Source organism: Oryx dammah, unplaced genomic scaffold (assembly GCF_014754425.2).
Source record: "Oryx dammah isolate SB20612 unplaced genomic scaffold, SCBI_Odam_1.1 HiC_scaffold_2, whole genome shotgun sequence".
Lineage (NCBI taxonomy): Eukaryota > Metazoa > Chordata > Mammalia > Artiodactyla > Bovidae > Oryx > Oryx dammah.
The window spans coordinates 110,575,947-110,602,581 of NW_024070186.1; the positions used below are offsets into that span (position 1 = coordinate 110,575,947).

A 26,635-nucleotide genomic window follows, 5' to 3' on the forward strand; every position below is an offset into this window, starting at 1 on the left:
TTTGCCCTGCTAATCCCATATTCATAATTTATTCTCTCCTGCCCTTCCTTTCCCCTTTAATAACCATAACTTTGTTTTCCATGTCTATAAGTCTCATTTCTGTTTTGTATATAGATTCATTTGTATTACCTTTTAGATTCCACATTCAAATGATATCATGTCATATTTATCTTTTTCTGACTTGTTTCACTTAGTATGACAGTCTGTAGGTCCTTTTATGTTGCTGCAAATGGTAGTATTACATTTTTATGGTAATATTCCATTATGTGTGTGGAATATTTATGCATTTATCCATTTACTTGTTGACAGACATGTAGTTTGCTTCCATGTTTCGACTCTTATAAATAGTGCTGCTGTGAACACTGGGGTTGCTTGTATCTTTTTGGATTAGAATTTCCATCTTTTCTGGATATATGCCCAGGAGTGGGTTTACTCAATCATGGTAGCTCTATGTTCAGTTTTGTAAGGAACCCCCATACCGTATTTCATAGTGGCTGTACCAATTTAAGTTCCCACCAACAATGTAGGAGGGTTCCTTTTTCTCTACACCCTCTTGAGCATTTATTATTTGTAGCCTTTTGATGATATTTATTCTTACTGGTGTGAGGCGATATGTCATTGTGGTTTTGATTTGCATTTCTCTATTAATTAGCAATGTTCAGTGATTTTGGCCATCTGTATGTCTTCTTTGGAGAAATGTCTACTTAGATCGTCTGCCCATAGTTTGATTGTTTTTTTTTTTTTTAATATTGAGTTATATGAGCTGTTTGTATATTTTGGAAATTAAGCTCTTATCAGTCATGTTGTTTGCAAATATTTTCTCCCATTCCTTAGGTGTCTTTTCATTTTGTTGATGGTTTCCTTTGCTGTGCAAAACTTTTAAGTTTGATTAGGTCCCATTTATTTATTTTTGCTTTTATTTTTTGGGGGAGATTAGCCTATCTCACTTTAATCTTAGCAATTGAAAAGCTGGATATACTCCCCTTTTTAGAGATGAGAAACTGAGTCTCTGGATTAGGAAATGACAACCTGTTCCAGTATTCTTGCCTGCAAAACTCCATGGGCAGAGGAACCTGGTGGGCTACAGTGTATGGGGTCCCAAAGAGTTGGATACTACTAAGCATGCGTGGATGCAATTGAGTCTCACGGAAGTCACAACTAGTAAGCCAAAATATAAATTTAGGTTTTCTGGCTTTAATAATTTTATTCTTGAGCACTGTGTTATACTAGACAGTCACAAGTAGAGGTACATCATATGTTTATTAAAATACTGTGTTATACTAGACAGTCACAAGTAGAGGTACATCATATGTTTATTAAAATATTCCAACCAATCTTATGTAGGTTGGAACAACTCAGTTATAAAAACCTCTAAAATTTTGGGAAATCACAATAGTATTAATTAAAATAAATATGCAAAAATCTATAAACTTCAATTTAAGCAACTTGTATTACTTTAAAAGTATATTTATTTGTTTAAAAATGTTTATTTATTTATTTTTGGGTGTGTTGGGTCTTCGTTGCTGCACAGGCTTTTCTCTAGTTGTGGCAAATAGGGGCTACTCTTGCTGCAGAGCGTGAACTTCTCAGCACTGGCTTCTCTTCTCGTGGAGCACAGGCTCTGGTGCTCGGGCTTCAGTAGTTGCCGCACCTGGCCTCAGTAGTTGTGGCTCCTGAGGTCTATAGTCTCGTCTCAGTATTTTTGGCGCATGGGCTTAATTTGCCCTGCGGCATCTTCCTGAATCAGGGATTAAACCCGTGTCTCCTGGCAGGCAGATTCTTTACCACTGAGCCACCAGGGAAGCCCTATATATTAAGTTGAAAATTGACTAGAAATTGAATTTATATAAGAAAGGCTTCCTTTCTATTTTTTTAAAGAAGTTCTTAACATTTACTTAAATGTTACTTGTTTTTGGCAATTTAAGAAGTGCTACTTTATTGACAATTGTTTAAAACTATCAAAAGCTTAAGTATAGAAGTTAAAATGATTTTTATATCAGTGATTACTCTAGGAAATGCATTTGGTGAAACTCACACTATTTTTATGAAATGAGATAAATTGTTTCAGGTATATAGATTTCTGGATAAGCTATAGCCCATTTGTTATAACTGTTACTTTAAAAGTTTTAATTATTAAGTTGAGGTATTATGTATAGTCTCTTCATGGTCACAGCAAACTCAAGGAAGCTATGAGCCGTGGGTGCAGGGCCACCCAGGATGGACAGATCGTACTGAAGAGTTCTGACAGAAGGTGGTTCACTGGAGTAAGAAATCAAAGTCCACAGTAGTATTCTTGCTTGGAGAACCCCATGGACAGTATGAAAAGGCAAAAAGATATGTCTCTGGAAGATAAGCCCCCAAGGTCAGAAGGTGTCCAGTATGCTACTGGGAAAGAGCAGAGGGGAATTATGAATAGCTCCTGAAAGAATGAAGCAGCTGGACCAAAGTGGAAACGACGCTCAGTTGTGGATGTGTCTGGTGGTGAAAGTTAAGTCCTATGTTGTACAGAACAATATTGCATAGGAACCTGGAATATTAGGTCCATGAATCAAGGTAAACTGGACATTGTAGCAGGTTATGGCAAGAGAGAACATCAACATCTTAGAAATCAGCGAATTAAAATGGATGGTAATGGGTGAATTTAATTTAGACAACCATTGTATCTACCACTGTAGGCAAGAATTCCTTGGAAGGAGTGGAGTAGCCTTCATAGTCAACAGAAGAGTTCAAAATGCAGTACTTTGGTGCAAGCTCAAAAACGACAGAGGTCTGTCCCCTAACCGCTGATGCCAAAGAAGTTGAAGTTTAACGGTTCTAGGAAGACCTACAAGTCCTTGTAGAACTAACACCAAAAAAAAAAAAAAGATATCCTTTTCATCACAGGGGACTGGAATGCAAAAGTAGGAAGTCAAGAGATACCCAGAATAACAAGCAAGTTTGGCCTTGCGGTACAGAATGAAGCAGGGTAAAGGCTAACAGTTTTATCAGAAAACATGATCATAGCAAACACCCATTTCCAGCAACCTAAGAGATGACTCTACACATGGACATCACCAGATGGTCAGTACTGGAATCAGATTGATGATGTTCTTTGCAGCAAAAAATGAGAGGATCTATACAGTCAATAAAAACAAGACCTGGAGCTGACTGTGGCTCAGATCATGAGTTCCTTATTGCAAAATTCAGGCTTAAAAGAAGAAAGAGGAAAAAACAATAGGCCATTCAAACATGACCTAAATCAAATCCTTGAAGGTGATGAATAGATTCAAGGGATTAGATCTGGTAGAGAGAGTGCTTGAAGAACTGTGGACAGAGGTTCATAACATTGTACAATAGGCAGTGAGCAAAACCATCCTAAAGAAAAAGAAATGTAGGATGGCAAGGTGGTTGTTTTAGGAGGCTTTACAAATAGCTGAGAAAAGAAGATAAGTGAAAAGCAAGGCAGAAAGGGAAAGATATACCCAACTGAATTCAGAGTTCAGAGAATAGCAAGGAGAGATAAGAAGGCCTTTTTAAATGACCAATGCAAAGATATAGAGGAAAACAGTAAAATGGGGACTGTTGGATATCTCTTCAAGAAAGTTGAAGATACCAAGGCAACATTTCTTGCAAGGAAGGGCATGATAAAGGACAGAAATGGTGAGACCTAACAGAAGCAGAAGATCTTAAGAAGAGGTGGCAAGAATATACAGAAGAACTATACAGAAAATGTCTTAATGACCAAGATAACCATGATGGTATGGTCACTCACTGAGAGCCAGACATCCTGGAATGTGAGGTCAGGTGGGTCTTAGGAAGTGTTACTATGAACAAAGTGAGTGGGTATGATGGAATTCCAGCTGATCTATTTAAAATGCTAAAAGATGATGCTGTTAAAGTACTGCACTCAATATATATCAGCAAATTTGGAAAACTCAGCAAGGACCACAAGACTGGAAAAGGTCAGTGTTCATTCCAATCCCAAAGAAGGATGATGCCAAAAAATGTTCAAACTGTGGTACAGTTGCTCTCATTTCACATGCTGGCAAGGTTATCCTCAATTGTTCAAGCTAGGCTTCAGCAGTATGTGAACTGAGAACTTCCAGATATGCCAGCTAGGTTTTGAAGAGTCAGAGGAAACAGAGATGAAATTCATTGTATCATGGAGAAAGCAAGGGAAGTCCAGAAAAAACATCTGTTTCTGCTTCATTGACTACATTAAAGCCTTTGACTGTGTGGATCACAACAAATTGTGGAAATTGTTAAAGAGATGGGAATACCCCACAACCTTACCTGCCTCTGAGAAACCTGTAAGTGGGTCAAGAAACAACAGTTAGAACTGGACATGAAACAATGGATTGGTTCAAAATTGTGAAAGGAGTACGACAAGGCTGTATATTGATACTTTGTTTATTTAACATATATGGAGAGTACATCATGTGAAATGCTGGGCTGGATGAATCACAAGCTGGACTCAAGATTGCCAGGAGAAATATCAACAATGTCAGATACGCAGATGATACCACTCTAATGGCAGAAAGTGAAGAGGAAGTAAAGAGCCTCTTGGTGAAAGTGAAAGAGGAGAGTGAAAAAGCTAACTTAAAACTCAACATTAAAAAATTAAGATCATGGCATCCGCTCCCATCACTTCATAGCAAATAGAAAGGGGAAAAGTGGAAGCAATGACAGATTTTCTTTTCTTGGGTTCCAGAATCACTGAGGTCGGTGACTACAGTCATGAAATTAAGACACTGGCTCCATGGAAGGAAAGCTTTGACAGACCTAGACAGTGTATTAAGAAGCAGAGACATCACTTTGCTGATAAAGTTCCGATTAGTCAAATCTATGTATGGGTGTGAGAGTTGGACTGTGAAGAAAGCTGAGCGCTGAAGAATTGATGCTTTTGAACTGTAGTGTTGGAGAAGACTCTCGAGAGTCCCTTGGATTGTAAGGAGATCCAACCAGTCCATTCTGAAGGAGATCAGCCCTGGGATTTCTTTGGAAGGAATGATGCTAAAGCTGAAACTCCAGTACTTTGGCCACCTCATGCGAAGAGGTGACTCATTGGAAAAGACTCTGATGCTGGCAGGGATTGGGGGCAGGAGGAGAAGGGGACGACAGAGGATGAGATGGCTGAATGGCATCACTGACTCGATGGACGTGAGTCTGAGTGAACTCCGGGAGTTGGTGATGGACAGGGAGGCCTGGCTTGCTGCGATTCATGGGTTGCAAAGAGTTGGACACGACTGAGCGACTGAACTGACTGACTGATGGTTGTTCCAGTAGACATGTGTGGTTGTGAGAGTTGGACCATTCAAAAAGACCGAGTCCTGAAGAATTGATGCTTTTGAATTGTGGTGCTGGAGAAGACACTTCAGAGTCCCTTGAATAGCAAGGAGATAAAACCAGTTAATCCTTAAGAAGATCAACCCTGAATAGTCCTTGGAAGGACTGTTGCCAAAACTGAAGCTCCAATACTTTGTCCACCTAATGTGAAGAACCCACTTATAGGAAAAGACCCTAATGCTGGGAAAGATTGAAGGCAAAAGGAGAAGGGGGTAGCAGAAGATTAGATGGTTAGATAGCATCACTGACACAATGGACATAAATTTGAGCAAACTCTGGGAGATATTCAAGGTGACAGAAGCCTGGCTTGCTGCAGTCTGCAGGGTTGCAAAGAGTCAGACACAACTTAGTGAGCAAACAACAATTACATGTGACATAGTACCATGTCTTTGATGTTTGATGACTTTTTATACTTGTACACATAAACCTGTATAACTATCACGTAGTTCAAGATTGGAACATTTTGAGCATCTCAGAAGACTAACTTGTATCCTGTCCCAGTGAGTTAGTTGTCTTTCCCTGTTTGGGTACTTGCACCACCCTAACTAACATCATAGATTTGTTTTACCCATTCTTGAATTCCACATAAGTGTCTGTGAGATGTATTCATATTGTGCATAGCAGTTATTCATTCTTTTTATTACTATGTAATTTTCTATTGTATAAAAAATTTTATTCCTGTAGTTTTCTATTGTACACAAAGGTCTATTCTTGCTCCTGTGATGGATATTTGGATTGTTTTTAGGTTTCGTCATTAAGAACAAAGATAGAATTTTTATACAAGCCTGTTTTATAGGATAGCATTTTTATGCCTTTTAGAGGCATAGTCACTCATTTCTTTTGGTTAAATATCTATTAATGTTACTGTTGGACATTAAGTAAGCAGGTGTCTAACTTTAGAAGATACTGACTGACGAAGTAGATGTATTCATTTACGCTCACACAAGCAGTATATGAGACTTCTAGTCATAGAATATGACCAATTACCAATACTTGATATTGTTAAAAAAACTTGATATTGTTTGTCTTTTTAATTTTACAAGGGTAAATGATGTTCTATTGATATTTTAGCTTGGTGGCTCTGAGGTTAAAGCATCTGCCTGCAATGTGGGAGACCTGGGTTCAGTCCCTGGGTTGGGAAGATCCCCTGGAGGAGGAAATGGCAACCTACTCCAGTATTCTTGCCTGGAGAATCCCATGGATGGAGGAGCCTGGTGGGCTACAGTCCACGGGGTTGCAAAGAGTCGGACATGACTGAGTGACTTCATTTTCACTTTCACTTTCCCCTAGTAATAATGAAATTGAGGTACTTTATGGATTTCTTTGGAGGGAATGATGCTGAAGCTGAAACTCCAGTACTTTGGCCACCTCATGCTAAGAGTTGACTCATTGGAAAAGACTTTGATGCTGGGAGGGATTGGGGGCAGGAGGAGAAGGGGACGACCGAGGATGAGATGGCTGGATGGCATCATGGACTCGATGGACGTGAGTCTGAGTGAACTCCAGGAGTTGGTGATGGACAGGGAGGCCTGGCATGCTGCGATTCATGGGTCGCAAAGAGTCGGATATGACTGAGTGACTGAACTGAACTGAACTGAATAATGAGTAGATACTTCATATGTTTATTGGCCATTTGGACTTTTTAAAAATTTTTATGAAGTACCTATTCGAGGGTTTTGCCCATTGTGAACACTGGGTTGTCTTGCCTTTGCTTTATAGAAGTTCTTTATGTATTCTGGTTATTATGAAGTACCTATTCGAGGGTTTTGCCCATTGTGAACACTGGGTTGTCTTGCCTTTGCTTTATAGGAGTTCTTTATGTATTCTGGTTATGAATCCTTTGACAGATACATGTATTACACAGTATTAACTATAGTCATCATGCTGTACATAGATAACTACGTCATAAATCATCTTCCAGTCTGCAGTTTGCTTTCTCATTCAGTGATGAGATTTGGTGAACAAAAGTTTTTAATTTTAATGAAGTTGAGTTTATTAATCTTTTCCTTTATGGTTAGTACTACTTGAATCTTGTTTGAAAAATCCTTACCAACCCCAAGATCATGACAATATTCCCTTCATTTTTAATCTAGAAGCTTTATTTGTCTTTGACATTTAAATCTTTGATCCATTTTAAATAATTTTTGTCTATAATATGTTTATTATTTATTTTTTTATATCATTTTGTTATAAAATTGCTTCAGCATTACTCATGGAAAAGATCATCCCTTCCTCACTGAATTGCAGGGGGTGTATTTGTCTTAAATAAGTGACCACATATGTGTGGATCTCTATGATTGATTTTTATTATGAAATTTGTGAGAAATTCCAGTGAATTGTAAGTTCCAGGAAGACTTAAACTGTGTTAAATTTGCTCACTACCTAATACCCACTGGCTGGCACAGTGCCAGGCACATGATAAACATTCAATACATATTTGCTGACTGAATAAAAGAATCATTCATGTTGATGTTTGCCAGAAACCAACGAAATTCTGTCAATCAATTATCCTTCAGTTAGAAAAATAAATTAAAAAAAAAAAAGAACATCCGTTAGGAAGTCTGAAAAATGGTGAAGAAAGATCTAAGCTGTTCTCTTTTGCATAGATGCTTAGATATGTAGCCCTTACCCTCTGCTCTCCTCTCCCATAGCCCCCTTGTTCCCCATTATAAGAATTTATCTGGTCTTACAGTTCAACCAAAATACATCAAAGACCTCTCAGATACTAGGATTTTTGCCAGGGAATTTCTTACTTAGTTCTTAGAGTCAGCTACCTATCGTATTTCAGTTGTCATTGTACATATATTGTTTAATCAAAAAATTTTATGAGAATCTGTTACTCTTCTGTTTATTTTTAACCTTTATGTAAGTCCTTCAGGTTCTGTGAAGTGTATGATTATAAATTGTAAATCTAACAAGAAAAGTTACTTTAAGACAGAAGACAGCTATGAAAGGATTAATTCTATTCTGTTGTTTCTTAAATGCTAATTTTTATCATGTCTTTGTAGAAATTGTCACAGAAGGGAAAAGGAAAAAGCCTTCATCTTCAGAGTTACATAAGGTATGTATTAGTTTTGCTCTTAACTTTTGGATTATCTTTAGAGTTAATAATATTGAAAGTATTTTGGTATTTGTCTTTTCAATAAAATTTTAAAGAAAATACTGTAAATCTATAACTAATCAGTGTTTTGGGGGGGGATGTGTTAGTCATTCAGTCATGTCCAACTCTTTGCAACCCCATGGCCTTCAGGCTTCTCAGTCCAGGGAATTCTCCAAGCAACAGTAACTGGAGTGGGGAGCCATTTCCTTCTCCAGATCTTCCTGACTCAGGGATTGAACTTAGGTCTTTTTTACCATCTGACCCACCAGTGGTATATCCTAATTAATCAAGGGTTAACTAGGAAATAGGAAATCCTTTCTGGGACCAGCCTTGTTTAAATCATTATAAAATTTACTAGTATACTTTTCAAATATTATTTTAAATTTATATAAAACAGAACTCATTTATTTGATGATCAGATTTGTTAGAGTACCTCATGTGCATTCATTTATGATACTGTAGATGTTGAAGAGTTGTATTCAAGTTATGCACTGAAAGTTACTATTTGGTATATATCTTTTTAAACATATTTTTTCATTTATTTCTTTCATATAAGCCAGGAGTAGCAAAACAGGCAAAATGAGGTTTTTACCTACCTAGAAGGTGTTGAAAAAGATTTAATCTGTTTTTAAAAAGATAATCTTTTTTCCTATAGAATTTTGTGATTTAATGCCATAGTTCCTTGATTTGCGTTATAATAATTTATTAGTGACTTTTCTCTGAAGCATTCTAATTATACGCAAATAACTTTAATTTGGCACAGCTTTTGGAAAAAAAGAGTGAGAAGAAGATATCACAAAGGAGGGCTGTGAAATCAAGAGTACCTTGCAAGACCACACAGAGTGTAGCTTTGGGTACTCTTATTCTACCTTTGCTTACTTCAGATTTGTGGGGTGTGGTTTCTTCATTTAATTTTCTGGATTTAGTGAATTCCCTGGTGGTCCAGTGTTTGGGACTTTGTGATTTCACTGCTGTGGGTCTGGGTTCAATTTCTAGTTGGAGACTAAGATCCTGCAAGCCATGCCAGGCAGCAAAAAATAAAAGAAAAAAATCTGGATTTAGCTTAAGTGAGATAAATAAAGGAGTTAAAAAGGAGATTTTACATTGCTTCTGTGTGTGTATGTGTGTCCGACTCTTTGCAGTCCCATAGATTGTAGCCCATCAGGCTCCTCTGTCCATGGAATTTTCTAGGCAAGGATGCTGGAGCAGTTTGCAATTTGCTACTCCAAGGTATCTTCTTGACCCAGGGATTGAGCCCACGTCTCTTGCATTTGCAGGCAGATTATTTACCACTGTGCTACCTGGGAAGTGAATCAATTATATGTACATATATCCACTCTTCAACATTCTTTTCCCATATAGGTCATTACAGAGTATTGAGTAGAGTTTCCTGTGCTATATAGTCGATCCTTATTAATTATCTATTTTATATGTAATAGTGTGTGTATGTAGAGAAGGAAATGGCAACACACTCCAGTATTCTTGCCTGGGAAATCCCATAGGCAGAGGAGCCTGGCGGGTTACAGTCCATGGGGTTGCAAAGCATCAGACACAACTTAGCAACCAAACAACAACAGTGTGTTTATGTCAGTCTCAATCTCACAGTTTATCTTTCCTCCCTACCCCTTTTCTCCTCTGGTAACAGTAAGGTTGTTTTCTATGTCTTTGACTCTATTCCTGTTTTGTAAATAGGTTCATTTGTACCATTTTTTAGATTCCACAAATAAGCAATGTCATATGATATCTGTCTTTCTCTGTCTGACTTACTTTACTCAGTATAACAATCTCTAGGTCCATAACAATCTCTAAATCCATCCAGTTCAGTTCAGTCGCTCATTCGTGTCCGACTCTTTGCGACGCCATGAATCGTAGCCTGTCCATCACCTGTCCAGCACGCCAGGCCTCCGTGTCCATCACCAACTCCCGGAGTTCACCCAAAAGTTCATGTGCATCGAGTTGGTGATGCTATCCAGCCATCTCATCCTCTCTCGTCCCCTTCTCCTCCTACCCCCAATCCCTCCGAGCATCAGGGTCTTTTCCAATGAGTCAGCTCTTCACATGAGGAGTTTCAGCCTCAACATCAGTCCTTCCAATGAACATCCAGGACTGGTCTCCTTTAGGATGGACTGGTTGGAGCTCCTTGCAGTCCAAGGGATTCTCAAGAGTCTTCTCCAGCACCAGAGTTCAAAAGCATCAATTCTTCGGTGCTCAGCTTTCTTTATAGTCCAACTTTCACATCCATACATGACCACAGGAAAAACCATAGCCTTGACTAGATGGACCTTTGTTGGCAAAGTAATGTCTCTGCTTTTGAATATGCTATCTAGGTTGGTCATAACTTTTCTTCCAAGGAGTAAGCATCTTTTAATTTCATGGCTGCAGTCACCATCTGCAGTTATTTTGGAGCCCCTCAAAATAAAGTCTGACACTGTTTCCACTGTTTCCCCATCTATTTCCCATGAAGTGATGGGACCAGATGCCATGATCTTCGTTTTCTGAATGTTGAGCTTTAAGCCAACTTTTTCACTCTCCTCTTTCACTTTCATCAAGAGGCTTTTTGGTTCCTCCTCACTTTCTGCCATAAGGGTGGTGTCATCTGCATACCTGAGGTTATTGATATTTCTCCTGGCAATCTTGATTCCAGCTTGTGCTTTTTCCAGCCCAGCATTTCTCATGATGTATTCTGCATAGAAGTTAAATACGCAGGATGACAATATACAGCCTTCACGTACTCCTTTTCCTATTTGGAACCAGTCTGTTGTTCCATGTCCAGTTCTAACTGTTGCTTCCTGACCTGCATATAGGTTTCTCAAGAGGCAGGGCAGGTGGTCTGGTATTCCCATCTCTTTCAGAATTTTCCACAGTTTATTGTGATCCACAGTCAAAGGCTTTGGCATAGTCAATAAAGCAGAAATAGATGTTTTTCTGGAACTCTCCTGCTTTTTCCATGATCCAGTGGATGTTGGCAATTTGATCTCTGGTTCCTCTGCCTTTCCTAAAACCAGCTTGAACATCTGGAAGTTCACGGTTCACATATTGCTGAAGCCTGGCTTGGAGAATTTTGAGCATTACTTTACTAGCGTATGAAATGAGTGCAATTGTGCGATAGTTTGAGCATTCTTTGGCATTGCCCTTCTTTGGGTTTGGAATGAAAAGTGATTTTTTCCAGTCCTGTGGCTACTGCTGAGTTTTCCAAATTTGCTGGCATATTGAGTGCAGCACTTTCACAGCATCATCTTTTAGGATTTTAAATAGCTCAACTGGAATTCCATCACCTCCACTATCTTTGTTCATAGTGATGCTTTCTAAGACCCACTTGACTTCACATTCCAGGATGTCTGGCTCTAGGTGAGTGATCACACCATCGTGATTATCCGGGTCATGAAGATCTTTTTTGTACAGTTCTGTGTATTCTTGCCATGTTGTTGCAAATGCTATTTCATTCTTTTTTATGGCTGAGTAATATTCCATTGTATATATGACCACATCTTCTTTATCGATTCCTCTGTTGGTAGACGTTTAAGTTGCTTCCACCTACTAACTTTTGTAAATAGTGTTGCAGTGAACATTGGGATGCATGTATGTTTTCAAAGTATGGTTTTCTTCAGTTATATGTCCAGGAGTGGCATTGCTGGATCATACGGTAGCTCTAGTTTTAGTTTTTTAAGGAACCTCCATACTGTTCTTCCTAGTGGGTATATCAATTTGCATTCCCACCAGCAGTGTACGAGGGTTCCTTTCTCTTCACACCCTCTTTAGCATTTACCATTTGTAGATTTCTAAAAATAATTTTATCTATTTATTTTTGGCTTCACTGAGTCTTTGTTGCTGCATTCAGGCTTTCTCTGGATGCACTAGAGCGAGGGCTCGTCTGTAGTTGCACGACACAGGGTTTTCATTGTGGTGGCTTCTCTTGTGGAGGAGCATAGGTTCTAGGATGTGTGGGCTTCAGTAGTTGTGACTTGTAGCCTCCAGAGCTAAGGCTCAGTGGTTCTGGGCTTAGTTTCCCCATGGCATGTGGGATCTTCCCAGAGCAGGGATCAAAGTGGTGTCCCCTGTATTGCAAGGTGGATTCTTAGTCACTGGACCACCAGGGAAGCCCTTTTGCTTTACTCGTATTGAAACCATTTTATGGTGTTACTGATTGTAGCTGATACAGTGCTTATTATGCATGCTGAGTCACTTCAGTCATGTCTGACTCTTTGCAACCCTGTGGACTATAGTCCACCAGGCTCCTCTGTCTATGGGGTTTTCTGGGCAGGAATACTGGAGTGGGTTGCCCTGCCCTCCTTTAGACGATCTTCCAGACCCAGGGACTGAACCCATGTCTCTTATGTCTCCTGCATTGGCAGGTGGGTTCTTCACCACTCGCACCACCTGGGAAGCCTGATGCTTATTATATTGGAAGCCCAGTGCTTATTTTATGTTATATAATAAGCTAAACTTGATGCTTAACCATCATTTATAATGTGAAAGTTAAATTATTTAAGTTCTAAACAGATGATTTAAAGCTTGTGGCTACAATCCATCCATTCATTTGTTTATTCAGTGTATTGTAAGCCATTCACTTTGGAATATAAAGGTGACTAAGTCAGAGTACACTCTTTTGGTCCCTTCATAGTCTGGTGAAGAAGACAAACATGTAGATAAATAATTATAATATAGCATGATATGTGTAATACAAACTACCAAGTACTAATACCCAGAGAAAGGAAAGCCTTGGTATGGGAGTGACGATTGTGTGAATAAGAATAATTTTTTGCAGAATCTGAGGTATTTAATAGGGGAGAAATAGAGCGAAGAGCATTCTAGGTTAAAGGAGCAGTACATACAGAGGTCTAGAGATGTATGCCTCAAGGAGGTTGAGTAAACTCAGTGTGGTTAAGGTGTAAAGTTTGTGATGTGTGAGTGACATCAGAGAGCCCAGATTGTTAAGAGTTGCATCTGTAAGTAATGGGCACCATTGTTGTAGTTTAAGATTGTAGCCGTAATTAGATTTGTGTATTAGAGAACTCTGGGAGTAGTGTTTGAGAGATTAGAAGAGGAAGAAACTGCAAGTAAGAGTAGTTAACTAGTTATTGTGATACCTCATTTATCTACTTTTATACTGAGTGAAAGAGACTTTTTGTAAAATCATATTTAACTACTGCTGCTGCTGTTAAGTCGCTTCAGTCGTGTCCAACTCTGTGCGACCCCATAGACAGCAGCCCACCAGGCTCCCCCGTCCATGGGATTCTCCAGGCAAGAACACTGGAGTGGTTTGCCATTTCCTTCTCCACATATTTAACTACTTATAAATTAAGCACTGAACTTAAAACTCTTTAAAAGTAATAGCAAAATATTAATGCAGGTAATGTAGTGGTTCTGTTAGCTCATTCAGCTCTTACTTATATTTCAATTAAACTAATTATTTTCTCATTTTGGTTTCAGATAACAAAGATATTAAATGCAAAACCAGAGGATGTTCATGTTCAGTCACCACTGTCCAAACTCAGAAGCTCAGAACACTGGGATGTTTCTTTGCAGGGGGTAAATAAAAACTCTTCTTATAAGTATGTGGGGTTTTAAAATATTTTAATAAAGCTGAATTTTTATTTTCTTACATGTTCTTTTTTTTATTTTCTTATATTACATAATTGCAGGTTTTAAATTTATTTCTGGCATATGTTGAAATCATGCTTTGAGGTTTGGGTCATTTTTCAGTTTAAATCTAAGAATAGTGTATTGTGCATGGTTGTTTTCTTCATGGAATTTAAATCTCATTATTATATATTATCTTTTAAATTTATGATAATATTAAGCTTATTAAAGGAGAAAGAAATGGCAACCTACTCCAGTATTCTTGCCTGGAGAATCCCATGCACAGAGGAGCTTAGAGGTACAGTCCATGGGGTTGCAGAAAGTCAGACATGACTGAGCAACTAACACTAATGCTAAACTTATTAAAATCCCTTGCTTTTTTTGTTTTGTAAATTTAAGAGGGTATATTGTAAAAAGTGATACAATTATTTTAAAAGATAGCCTGATTATAAATCCACCAATTTTATCACTTTTAATTATTACTATAGAGTTCTCATAAGTAAGGCTTGCTGCTAAGTCACTTGCTGCAGTCGTGTTCGACTCTGTGTGACCCCATAGACGGCAGCCCACCAGGCTCCACTATCCCTGGGATTCTCCAGGCAAGAACACTGGAGTGGGTTGCCATTTCCTTCTCCAATGCATGAAAGTGAGGTCACTCAGTCGTGTCCAACTCTTCATGACCGCATGGACTGCAGCCCACCAGGCTCCTCCATCCATGGGATTTTCCAGGCAAGAGTGCGGGAGTAGGTTGCCATTGCCTTCTCCAAAGTAAGGCTTAAGATAGCACTTTATATGTTCTTTTTTCTTTCCTTGACTGGCGCTACTCATGGTCGATGTTTTAAAACTGGAATTTTTTTCTCAGATTTTCCAGTTATCTGTTTGAGAATATGCATACTGGTCAACTAGTTTTATTGGTCTACATTTCTAACATAATGAAATACCACAGGTTGGTGGCTTAAACAACAGAAAGTTATTTTCTCATAGATCTGGAGGCTGGAAGTCCAAGATCAAGGTGCGGGCAGGGTGGTTTTCTCTAAGGCCTCTTTCCTTGGCTTACAGATGGCCACCTTCTTGCTGTGTTCTCATGTGGCCTCTTTTCTGTGCACACACATCCCTGGAGTTTCTTCCTCTTCCTATAAGGACACTAGTCTTGTAAATTATGTTCCCACCCTTTTGACCCCATTTAAACATAAACTCCCTGTGTAAAGGGCCTACCTTCACGTACATACATGTTAAAGGTTAGGATGTCAACGGGGACAGTTTAGCTCATAATGGTAGTATTTTAGGGTAACAGACGTTAAGTCACCTTGAATATATGTATTTTTATGTTATAGATAAGAAAAATTAACCACTTATTAAAACTTGTTCTCAGAGGAAAGATTAGCTGTATTAGTTGCTTTAACATTATTTATTTATTTATTTGTTTATTTTGACTGTGCTTCATGGCTTGTGGGATCTTGGTTCCCTGACCAGGGATTGAACCCATTGAAAAGTACAGTTTTCTAACCACCGGACCACCAAGGAATTCCCTAATGTTATTTAAAATTTTAGTTATTAAATAATACATTTGTTTTTTATACAGGGTATAGAAAAGGAAAATAATAAATGGGACTATTTCCTGAATGCAGTCACTACTGACAGTTTTTTTTTTTTTTTTCATTCCTTTCAAGAAGAAAAAAGCATGCTGCTCATGTATGACTGTACATTTTTTGATCATTGCTGAAGAGGGATCATGAAATACATCTTGTTCTGTGTTTTGCCATTTTTAGTTAGTTAATATTTTAATATTTTTTTCTGTTTTAACACATTTAGATATGCCTCTTTTACTTTTTATTGGCTTTACAATACTCCTCAAATATACTATATCCAATAATTTAGTCACTTAGTGTACTGATATTAGTTTGGTTGTTTCTAGAGTTTTACTAATATAAATAGTATTGCAGAAACCTTTATTTTTCATAAACAGGGAACCATTTTTGAGTGGGATTACTAGGTATAAGGAAGTTTGTATATTAAATTTTTATAAATACTGAAAAATTATCTCAGAAAATTTGTACCAATATGTATTGCCACCAATGAGAGATCCCATATTTCTACAAATTTACTAGTTAGTACTGAATGTTATCATGTAGTGAAATTGTTGCTAACAGAAGAAAAAAATACATTATTTTGGGAAAATTTTATCTATATTTGCATATTTTATTTTCTGCTTTGGAATACTGAATGGAGTAAAAATATATCATTTTAAATACACACAGTCTAAGTAAATGGATATGATTTGAATTTGTTTTCTTTTTTTTTTTTTAATTTATTTATTTATTTTTAATTTTTACTTTACAATTCTGTATTGGTTTTGGCATAGATTGACATGAATCCACCACAGGTGTACATGCGTTCCCAAACATGAGCCCCGCTCCCACCCCCCTCCCCACAACATCTCTCTGGGTCATCTCCGCGCGTCAGCCCCAAGCGTGTCATATCCTGCATCAGACATAGACTGGCATTTCGATTCTTACATGATATTATACATGTTTCAATGCCATTCTCCCAAATCATCACATCCTCTCCCTCTCCCTCTGAGTCCAAAAGTCTGCTATACATATCTGTGTCTTTTTTGCTGTCCTGCATACAGGGTCATCATTGCCATCTTCCTAAATTCCATATATATGTGTTAGTATACTGTATTGGTGTTTTTCTTTCTGGCTTACTTCACTCTGTATAATCGGCTCCAGTTTCATCCATCTCATCAGAACTGATTCAAATGTATTCTTTTTAATGGCTGAGTAATACTCCATTGTGTATATGTACCACAGCTTTCTTATCCATTCATCTGCTGATGGACATCTAGGTTGTTTCCATGTCCTGGCTATTATAAACAGTGCTGCAATGAACATTGGGGTACATGTGTCTCTTTCAATTCTGGTTTCCTCTGTGTGTATGCCCAGCAGTGGGATTGCTGGGTCATAAGGCATTTCTATTTGCAATTTTTTAAGGAATCTCCACACTGTTCTCCATAGTGGCTGTACTAGTTTGCATTCCCACCAACAGTGTAGGAGGGTTCCCTTCTCTCCACATCCTCTCCAGCATTTATTGCTTGCAGATTTCTGGATCGTAGACATTCTGACTGGTGTGAAGTGGTACCTCATTGTGGTTTTGATTTGCATTTCTCTAATAATGAGTGATGTTGAGCATCTTTTCATGTGTTTGTTGGCCATCCGTATGTCTTCTTTGGAGAAATGTCTATTTAGTTCTTTGGCCCATTTTTTGATTGGGTCGTTTATTTTTCTGTAATTGAGCTGCAGGAGTTGCTTGTATATTTTTGAGATTAGTTGTTTGTCAGTTGCTTCATTTGCTATTATTTTCTCCCATTCGGAAGGCTGTCTTTTCACTTTGCTTATAGAAGTGTCTTACTAAATGTGTTTCTTCCTCTACCCTTGGGTCATATAATCTTTCTTTAGTTTTTGGCCTTCAAGAAGCAGACATGGATCACCAGAGAACTCTTTAGGTATTAGGTCTCTATGTTATACAGTCTGCTCTCTTCTCTTTCCTTAACTCCTCTTTGTTTCAGCAGGCTTCTTTTCCTTAGAAGTAACAACTTATTTTCTCTAATTCTCTCTGACCCACTAAGTGAAACAGGGCCTCCTCAGCCTCCTCAGAGACAAATTTTCTTTTCCTATGACTAGTTTCCTATACTAGTTGGATGTCTTCTTTAGGATAGAGATACTTAACTTCTGGGAAATCTACATCGTATTTGAGATTTGAAGTGGCAAATGTGTCAGCATTACCTTGGTCCCTTGTTGCTTTAGATGTAACAGTATTTGTTAAATGTGCTTCATAGTTTGTAGACTTTGAGGTGGTACCAAAATCTTACTTCATGGTTTCTCCCACACACCACTGTAGCTTTCAATGAAAGAAAAAGGGATAAACGCCAGTTTCCATAATCTTTAGCAGAATTTTAACTTGTTTATTTGTGTTTTTTACTGAGGTATATAAAACAGATCTTAGGTATATAGTTGGATGAGCTTTGACTAATGTAACATATGCAACCAATATCTCAGTGAAATAGAGCATTGTCATGAGTCTTGAAAGTTCACTTTGCCCTTACCCTTGTATCTTTTCTTTGCCTGTTGTCTCTCTTCCCACCCTGTTCTGGACAACTGATTTTTAAATTTCTATATTTGTAAGATAGTTTTGCCTGTTTTTTCTCAGTTTATACTCTTTTGTGTTGCCTTCTTTTGCTTAGTAAAATGTTGTTGCTCATTTTTGTTTTGTACCTATTAGTAGTTTGTTGCTTTTTATTGCTGAGCAATATTCTATTATATGAGTATAACACAATTCATTTATCTAATTCTTCTGTTGGTGACCTTTGGGACTTTTAATTTGTTTTGCCCTGATGACCAATGGTGTTAAAATATTTTCATATTTTTTTTATTAGAGTGTACTTGCTTTACAATGTTGTGTTAGTTTCTTCTGTACAGAAAAGTGAATCAGCTCTATGTGTACATTTGTTGTTTAGTCGCTGTCATTTTTTTTTTTTATGTGACTTGAACAGGCACTAAGTCACGTCCTACTTTTTTGCAGCTCCATGAACTATATATATAGCCCGCTAGGCTCCTCTGTCCATGGGATTTCCCAGGCAGAATACTGGAGTGGATGGCCATTTCTTTCTCCAAGGGATCTTCCTGACCCAGGGATTGAACTCGAGTCTCCTGCATTGGGAGGCAGATTCTATACCACTGAGTCAGCAGGGAAGCCCATATTTATACATATATCTCCTGTTTTTTGGATTTCCTTCCCATTTAGGTCACCACAGAACACTGAGTAGAGTTCTCTGTGGTCTACAGTTGTTTCTCATTAATTATCTATTTTATACATAGTAGTGAAAATATTTTCATATGTTGATTAGCTGTTGTGTATCTTCTTTTTCGTGATGTGTCCAAATATTTTGCCCCTTTAAATATATATTTTATATTTATTCTCAAATATATTTGACAGTGCATTTATATATAATTAAATTAATCCATTTTAAGTGATCTCTGAATTTTGACAAATGTATACATTTTGCAACCACCAATGTAATAAAAGTGTATTTGTATTTATCAGTTTTTTCTTGATGTAAAGTTCTGTGAGTCACAGGATCTTTATAGACTCATAGGACTGTCATCACAGTGAAGATACTATATGGTTCCATCACTCCAAAAAATTCCCTGGTGCTATCCTCTTTGTAGATTCTTCTTATCCTCATCCATAATCTATGCTAACAGTTTTCTCTCCTTGTACTTCTACATTTTCCAGAATGTCACATGAATGTAATCATGGAGCATGTAATGTTTTAATGTTTTGAGAGTGTTTTTTTCACTCAGTTTAGTGCCAATGAGATTCATCCTTTTTGTTGACGAATAACAAACTATATCAATAGTTTGTTTCAGTTCAGTTCAGTTGCTCAGTCATGTCCGACTCTTTGCAACCCCATAAATCACAGCACGCCAGGCCTCCCTGTCCATCACCAGCTCCCAGAGTTCACTCAAACTCATGTCCATCGAGTCAGTGATGCCATCCAGCCATCTCATCCTCGGTCGTCCCCTTCTCCTCCTGCCCCCAATCCCTCCCAGCATCAGGGTCTTTTCCAGTGAGTCAGCTCTTCTCATGAGGTGGCCAAAGTATTGGACTTTCAGCTTCAGCATCAGTCCTTCCAATGAACACCCAGGACTGATCTCCTTTAGAATGGACTGGCTGGATTTCCTTGCAGTCCAAGGGACTCTCAAGAGTCTTCTCCAACACTACAGTTCAAAAGCAACAATTCTTCAGCGCTCAGCTTTCTTCACAGTGTAACTCTCACATCCATACATGACCACTGGAAAAACCATAGCCTTGACTAGACAGACCTTTGTTGGCAAAGTAATGTCTCTGCTTTTGAATATGCTATCTAGGTTGGTCATAACTTTCCTTCCAAGGAGTAAGCGTCTTTTAATTTCATGGCTGCAGTCACCATCTGCAGTGATTTTCTTTATCCATTCCCAAATGAACCATTGAAGGACATAAGGGTTGTTTCCAGTTTTTGGCAATTAAGAACACAGGTTTTTTTTTTTGTGAGCAGAAGTTTTAATCTCTCTAGGATAAATAGCTTGAAGTGGGATTCCTGAGTCATGTGGTAAGTATATACCTGACTGCCAAACTGATTTCCAGAATACCATTTTACATTTCTACCAGTAATGTGTGGCAACTTCTGGTACCAGCACTTGCTACTGTCAGTTTACTTTTTTTTTTTAATTAGCAGAGTTTATTTTTTAGAGTAGTCTTAGATTTACCAAAAAATTGAAGGGATAGTACAAACAGTACTTGTGTACTTACACTATTCTCCCCTACCGTCACACATAGTTTCCTTATCATTAACATCTTGCATTAATGTGGTACATTTGGTGAGCCAAATATGATATAAGTTTTGATATGAGATATAATAACTATGTAATATTGTGTTAGTTTTAGGTATATAACATAATTTGGGAAGGAAATAGCAACCCACCCCAATATTCTTACCTAGAGAATTCCATGGACAGAGGAGTCTGGCAGGTTACAGTCATAGAGTCACAAAAAGTCAGACATGAGACTGATCAAGTATCCACACATATAACATAGTATTTATTTATTTTAAAATATTTTTCAATTTTAATTAAAATTTTTTTTAAATTTTTTCATGTACATACTTTAAGAAAAAATCTTAAAGAAAAATTCGCTGTATGGCTTTCACAGCTGGTGAATTTAACTACATTTCTTTTTTCTTAGTTTATTTTTAATTGGAGGATAATTACTTTACAACATTGTGTTGGTTTCTGCCATACAACATCATGGATCAGCCATAAGTATATATGTCCCTTCCCTCTTGAACCTCCCTCCCACACTCAAGCCCATTCTACCCTTCTTGGTTGTTAAAGAGTACTGGGTTGAGCTCTCTGTGTTATACAGCTTCTTCCCACCAGCTTTCTGTTTTACGTATGGTAATGTATATGTTTCAATGCTACTCTCTCAGTTCGACCACCCTCTCCTCACCCCTTTGTTTCTGGAAGTCCGTTTTCTATGTCTCCATCTCTATTCCTGCCTTGCAGGTAGGTTCATCAGTACCATTTTTCTCGATTCCTTACATATGTTAATATACGTACTTGTTTTTCTGACTTATTTCCTTCTGTATAACACGCTCTAGGTTCATTCATCTCAGTTTGACTGACTCAAATTTTGTTCCTTTTTATAACTGAGTAATACTTCATTGTATGTATATACCACAGCTTCTGATTTATTTGTCTTTGGGATCAAGCCATTCTGTCCAAGGGCTTTAGGAGAGCGTCAAAAATCTAGGAAGGGGCTTCCCTGATGGTCCTGTGGTTAAGAATCCGCCTTGCAATGCGGGGAACACCAGTTCAATCCCTGGTCCAGGAAGATCCCGCATGGCTCAGGGCAGCTAAGCCCATGCACCACAATTACTAAGCTCACGTGCAGCAGCTACTAAAGGCCACTCACCTAAAGCCCAAGCTCCGCAAGAGGACCCACCACAATGAAAAGCCCATGTACAGCACCTAGAGAGTGGCCCCCACTCTGCAAGTAGAGAAAGTCTGCATGCAGTAATGAGGACCCAGCACAGCTGGGGAAAAAAAAAAAACCTAGGAGGACAATGAGATCTGACATTCTTTTCCTGGCTGGAATCTCTGCAGCTTCACTGTCACGGAAAGCCATAATAATTGATACATATTTAAATTGCAAAATTATTGCCACAGTAAATTTAGTTAACATTCATCACCATACGTATTAATAGTTATAATTTTTTCCCCCATGATGATACTTTTAAGATCTGTTCTCTTCAGTTCAGTTCAGTTCAGTCACTCAGTCTTGTCCAACTCTTTGCTACCTCCATGGACTGCAGCACACCAGGATTCCCTGTCCATCACCAACTCCCAGAGCTTGCTCAGACTCATGTCTGTTGAGTTGGTGATGCCATCCAACCATCTCATTACTTTTTTAGCAACTTTCAAATATACAGTACAGTTTTGTTCACTAAGTCAACATGCTGTACATTATATCCCCAGGACTTACTTATCTTATAACTGAAAATTTGTACTTTTTGGCCATCTTCACCCATTTTCCCCAACTGTCAACCTCTGTCTCTGGCAGCCACAAATCTGTTCTCTGTACTGATGAGTTAAAAAAAATTCTGCATCTAAGTGAGATCATATGGTATTTATTTTTTCTCTGACTTATTTCACTTAATATAATGCCCTGAAAGTGCACCCATGATATTGCTAATGGCAAGATTTCCTTCTTTTTTATGGTTGAATAATATTCCGCATGTGTGTGTGTGTTTGTGTATATAACATGTTTTGTTTATCCACTCATCCTTTGATGGACACTTAGATTGTTTACACCTCTTGGCTATTGTAAATAATTATGCAGTGAACAAGGGTTGTTGATAATTTTTTTCAGTTAGTGATTTGTTTCCTAAGGATAAATACTCAGAAGTTGAAGTGAAATTGCCAGATCATATGGTGATTTTTATAATTTGTTTTGAGGAACCTCTGTACTGCTTTCCATAGTGTCTCTGCCAATTTACATTCCTACAAGCAGTATACAAGAGTTTCCTTCTCTGCTTCTCCTTGCCAACTCTTTATATCTTTTCTTTTTGATAAGAGCCATTCTACCAGGTGTGAGGTGATGGCTCACTGTGGTTTTGATTTGCATTTCCTTGATGTTTAGTGATATTAAGCACCTTTTCACATACCCGTTGGCCATATGTATATCTCTTTTGGGAAAAAGTTCAAATCCTCTGCTCATTGTAAAATTAGATGTTTTTGCTGTAGAATTGTATGAATTCTTTGTATATTTTAGATATTAACCTCTTATCAGATACGTGTTTCACAGATAATTTTTCCACTTCTATAGATTGCTTTTTCATGTTGTTGATGGTTTTCTTTCCTGTGCAGACATTTTTTTAGTTTGATGTAGTCTGTTTTCTATTTCTATGTACAAGCTATTTTCTATCTTTATGTACTCTAGATACTTTGTATAACTAGAATCATAGAGTGTCTGTCTTTTTGTTACTGGCTTATTTCACTTAGCCTAATGTCATCGCTTTGGGAAAAACCCTCTTCCTCCTGTGTTTCTCCTTTATTCTCGTACTACTATCATTTCAACACTTCTCCCACCACATGTGTGTGGGTTTTCCCCCACCAAACAGTCCTCTGGGACATGAGCTGGGTGTCCTGCAGTTTATCTCAATTCTGCCTGGTGTGCTGTGATTCATGGGGTCGCAAAGAGTCGGATACGACTGAGCGACTGAACTGAACTGAACTGACACTACCTGGAGATAGTTTTAGACCCCACAGGTTATGGGCTCAGTCCCAAGACTGCTTCCACTCCACTTCAGATGCCAGTCACAAGTCCAGGTTGTCATCTGTGCTTCTGACCAGTTGGATATAAATCTGAGGTTCCCATGACTTCCTCCTCAGGTTGGATTAATTTATGCTAGAACAGTTTACAGAACTCAGGGAAACACTTATGTACATTTACCAGCTTATTAAAGGACGTAATAAAGAATACAGATGAGCAGCCAAATGAAGAGATGCACAGGGCAAGGTCTGGTGGGTCCCGAGGTGCAGGAGTTTCTTCTCTGTGGAGGTGGGATTGTTGCCTTCCTGGTATGTGGATGGGTTTCACCATCCCGAAAGCTCTTCAAACCACGTACTTTTGGGATTGTAATGGAGACTTCCTCACATAGGCATGACCGATAATTAACTCTGTTTCCAGCTTCTCTCCCCTCTCCAGGGAATGGGAGGCAGAGATGAGAATTCTAAGCTCGTAATACTGACTTGGTCTTTCTGGTGACTAGCCCCTATCTAGAAGCTCACCTAGAGTCACTTCATTAGTACAAAAGATACTCCTGTCACCCAGGAAATTAACCAGGGTTTTAGAAGCCTTGTGATAGGAATTGGGGTTAAAAGCCAATATTATAGCAAAAGATGCTCTTATTACCAAGGAAATTACAAGGATTTTAGGAGTTCTGTGTCAGGAACTGTGGGCAGAGACTAATATGAGTATTTTTTATTATCTCACAGTCAGAGTTCATCCATGTTGTAATGTATATCAGAATTTCCTTTTTTTTTTTTTTGGTAAGGGTAAGTAAGATTTCCTTACTTATGTATATGCCACATTTTGTTATTGTTGATATTATTATTGATGGGACGCTTGAGTTTTTCTGCCTTTTAGCTGTGGTGAACAGTGCTGCTTTGAACGTGGATGTATAGATACCTCTTTGAGGAAGACAGTATTTTTTAAAATTGAACTGTAGTTGATTTACATTGTGTTAGTTTCGAGTGGACAGCAAAGTGATTCAGTTGTACATATGTATACATATTCTTTTTGATATTCTTTTCCATTATGGCTTATTACAGGATATGAGTATATTCCCTGTGCTATACAGTAGGACTTTGTTGTTTATTTTATATGTAGTAGTTTGTACTGCTGATCCAAAACTCCTCGTTTTTCCCTCCTCTACCCCCTTTCTCCTTTAGTAACCGTAAGTGTTTTCTATGTCCCTGAGTCTGTTTCTGTTCCATAAATAATTTGTGTCATATTTTAGATTCCACATGTAAGTGATATCAAAGTATTTGTCTTTCTCTTTCTGCCTTATTTCACCTAGTATGGTAATCACTGGGTGCATCCGTGTTGCTGCAGATGCTATTATTTCATTTTTTATGGCCAAATAATATTCCAGTGTGTGTGTGTGTGTGTGTGTGTGTGTGTGTGTATTTGTGTGTGTGTAAGAATCTTCCTACCAATGCAGGAGACGCAGGAGATGCAGTTTCCACCTTTGGGTTGCGAAAATCCCATGGGAAGAAATGGCAACCTACTCCAGTATTCTTGCCTGGGAAATCCCATGGACAGATGAGCCTGGTGGGCTATAGTCCATGGGGTTGCAAATAGTTGGACATGACTGAGCACACACACACAACTCTTACCACATAAAGAACCTAATGTAAAGAGAAGATAAATAATTTTTTTTGTCTAGACTCACACTGTTGCATATTAACTAAATCAGTTTTAACTGTTGTTTCTAGTTAGATTAAATTTAAACAGTGTTAATAAGATATCTGACTCTTTCATGAAGTTTCTCCATGTAACAGTTCATAGGGAATTAGTTGTAATCCCTTTCAGTTTTTTATAAATGCAGTTACTTCAGAATTGCAGATTCTATTTAATTGACACATAATTATTTTTATATTTCCTTAAACACATTCAGCATCTTTCGGTTATGTAAGCTTTTGAATTTTAAAATGTCGATTTCCTGACTAAAGTTACCTTATATTTTTAAATGTCTTTCTTCTATTATTTAGTGGGCTTTTGTTTCTCCACCAGCAAAAGATGCCAGGTTTTTTTGTAGATTGCATTTTTACCCCTCTGTGAACCATTGTGAGTTTGGCTGTTTAATTTTTAAATAAAAAGAAAATTTATGTGTCTTTTAATTGTTGTATTCTCTATTATTGAAATTCCAAATTCCTTTTTTTTTTTCTTAGTTGAAAAGGAGCCTAAGAAATAAGGTCCTCTCTCTAGACCATAAAAGTAAAAAAGGTGTACGTGGTCATCCTGTCACTTCTAAGATATCACCAGAAAGGTAAGATACATGTATGTGTGTAACACAGGATGGTCTTATGCTATGTAAAGTGTGACCATGAATGATTCATTTAAGCTTTTTGGGTCTCAGTTACCACAATTTCTAAAATACAGTGATTGACTTCAGTGGCCTTTATGGTTGCATCTAAGCTCTGACTTTCTGTGATTCTTAGTCATCTTAACTTCTTGTTTGTGTGTTTGGAACATCTTGCAAGATTTATCTAATAAAGCAAGGGTTATGTATAAACTCATTAACATGCTGGGTTCATCACTTGTGGTCTGTAGGGAAAAAAATGCTCCAGGTAGCAACTGCAGTCCTATAGTCATAGTATTTTAATGAGTAATTGATATGCTGAAATTAAATAGCTGTGGGATTCAAATTACCATTTTTACTAGAAGGAATTCAGAGCTAAATTTTTAGAATTGGACAGTAGTAAATGCTTAAAAAGTTGTTATTTTGCAAAAGGGTATATTTTTTAAGAACAGTAAATGAATAAAAAATGACAGTAACAAAGTAAAAATTAAAATTTTGGAGAGTTGGCACAAGTTAGACAACTAATTGGAATTCTTGAACTTATATCAGAGCTCTTTGGAAGCTATTTAGTCTGAATTTGTACCTTTCAAGTGAACTGTCCTTAGTAAATAAATGTATCAGGGACTCTCTATCCTTACCAATACTTGCTTTCTCTCCCTTCTTCCCTTCTTTCCTTCCTTTTTTTCCATAGTTGTCCTAGTGGATATGAAATGATGTTTCATTGTGGTCTTAATAAATGTTTCCTAATGACACTGAGTGTCTTTTTACGTACCTGTTGGTCATTTGTATATCTTCTTTGGAGAAATGTTTGTTTAGATCCTTGTTTAAAAATTGTTTATCTTTTTATTATTGACTTTAAGAGGTTTTTTTTTTTTTTTTTTTTAATGTTCTGGGAGACAAGTGCTTATCAGATATATGGCTGGCAAGTATTTTCTGTCAACTCA

The 26,635-nt window shown here is 37.7% G+C and overlaps 1 protein-coding gene and 1 long non-coding RNA gene across 9 annotated transcripts in view; both read left to right on the top strand.

Annotated features, from left to right (window-relative positions):
- Positions 1–26,635, top strand: part of SENP7 (SUMO specific peptidase 7) — a 146,120-nt gene that overhangs the window by 14,991 nt on the left and 104,494 nt on the right. For all 8 annotated transcript variants that reach the window (XM_040225759.1, XM_040225761.1, XM_040225758.1 and 5 more), the window contains 3 exons: positions 8,334–8,386; positions 13,856–13,954; positions 25,561–25,658. In XM_040225759.1, the coding sequence (XP_040081693.1) occupies positions 8,334–8,386; positions 13,856–13,954; positions 25,561–25,658 (250 nt within the window). The remainder of the gene's footprint in view (positions 1–8,333; positions 8,387–13,855; positions 13,955–25,560; positions 25,659–26,635) is intronic.
- LOC120852552 lies at positions 850–2,753 on the top strand. The gene is made up of 2 exons (XR_005718586.1): positions 850–1,246; positions 1,301–2,753. It is a non-coding gene; the product is annotated as an uncharacterized LOC120852552 (long non-coding RNA).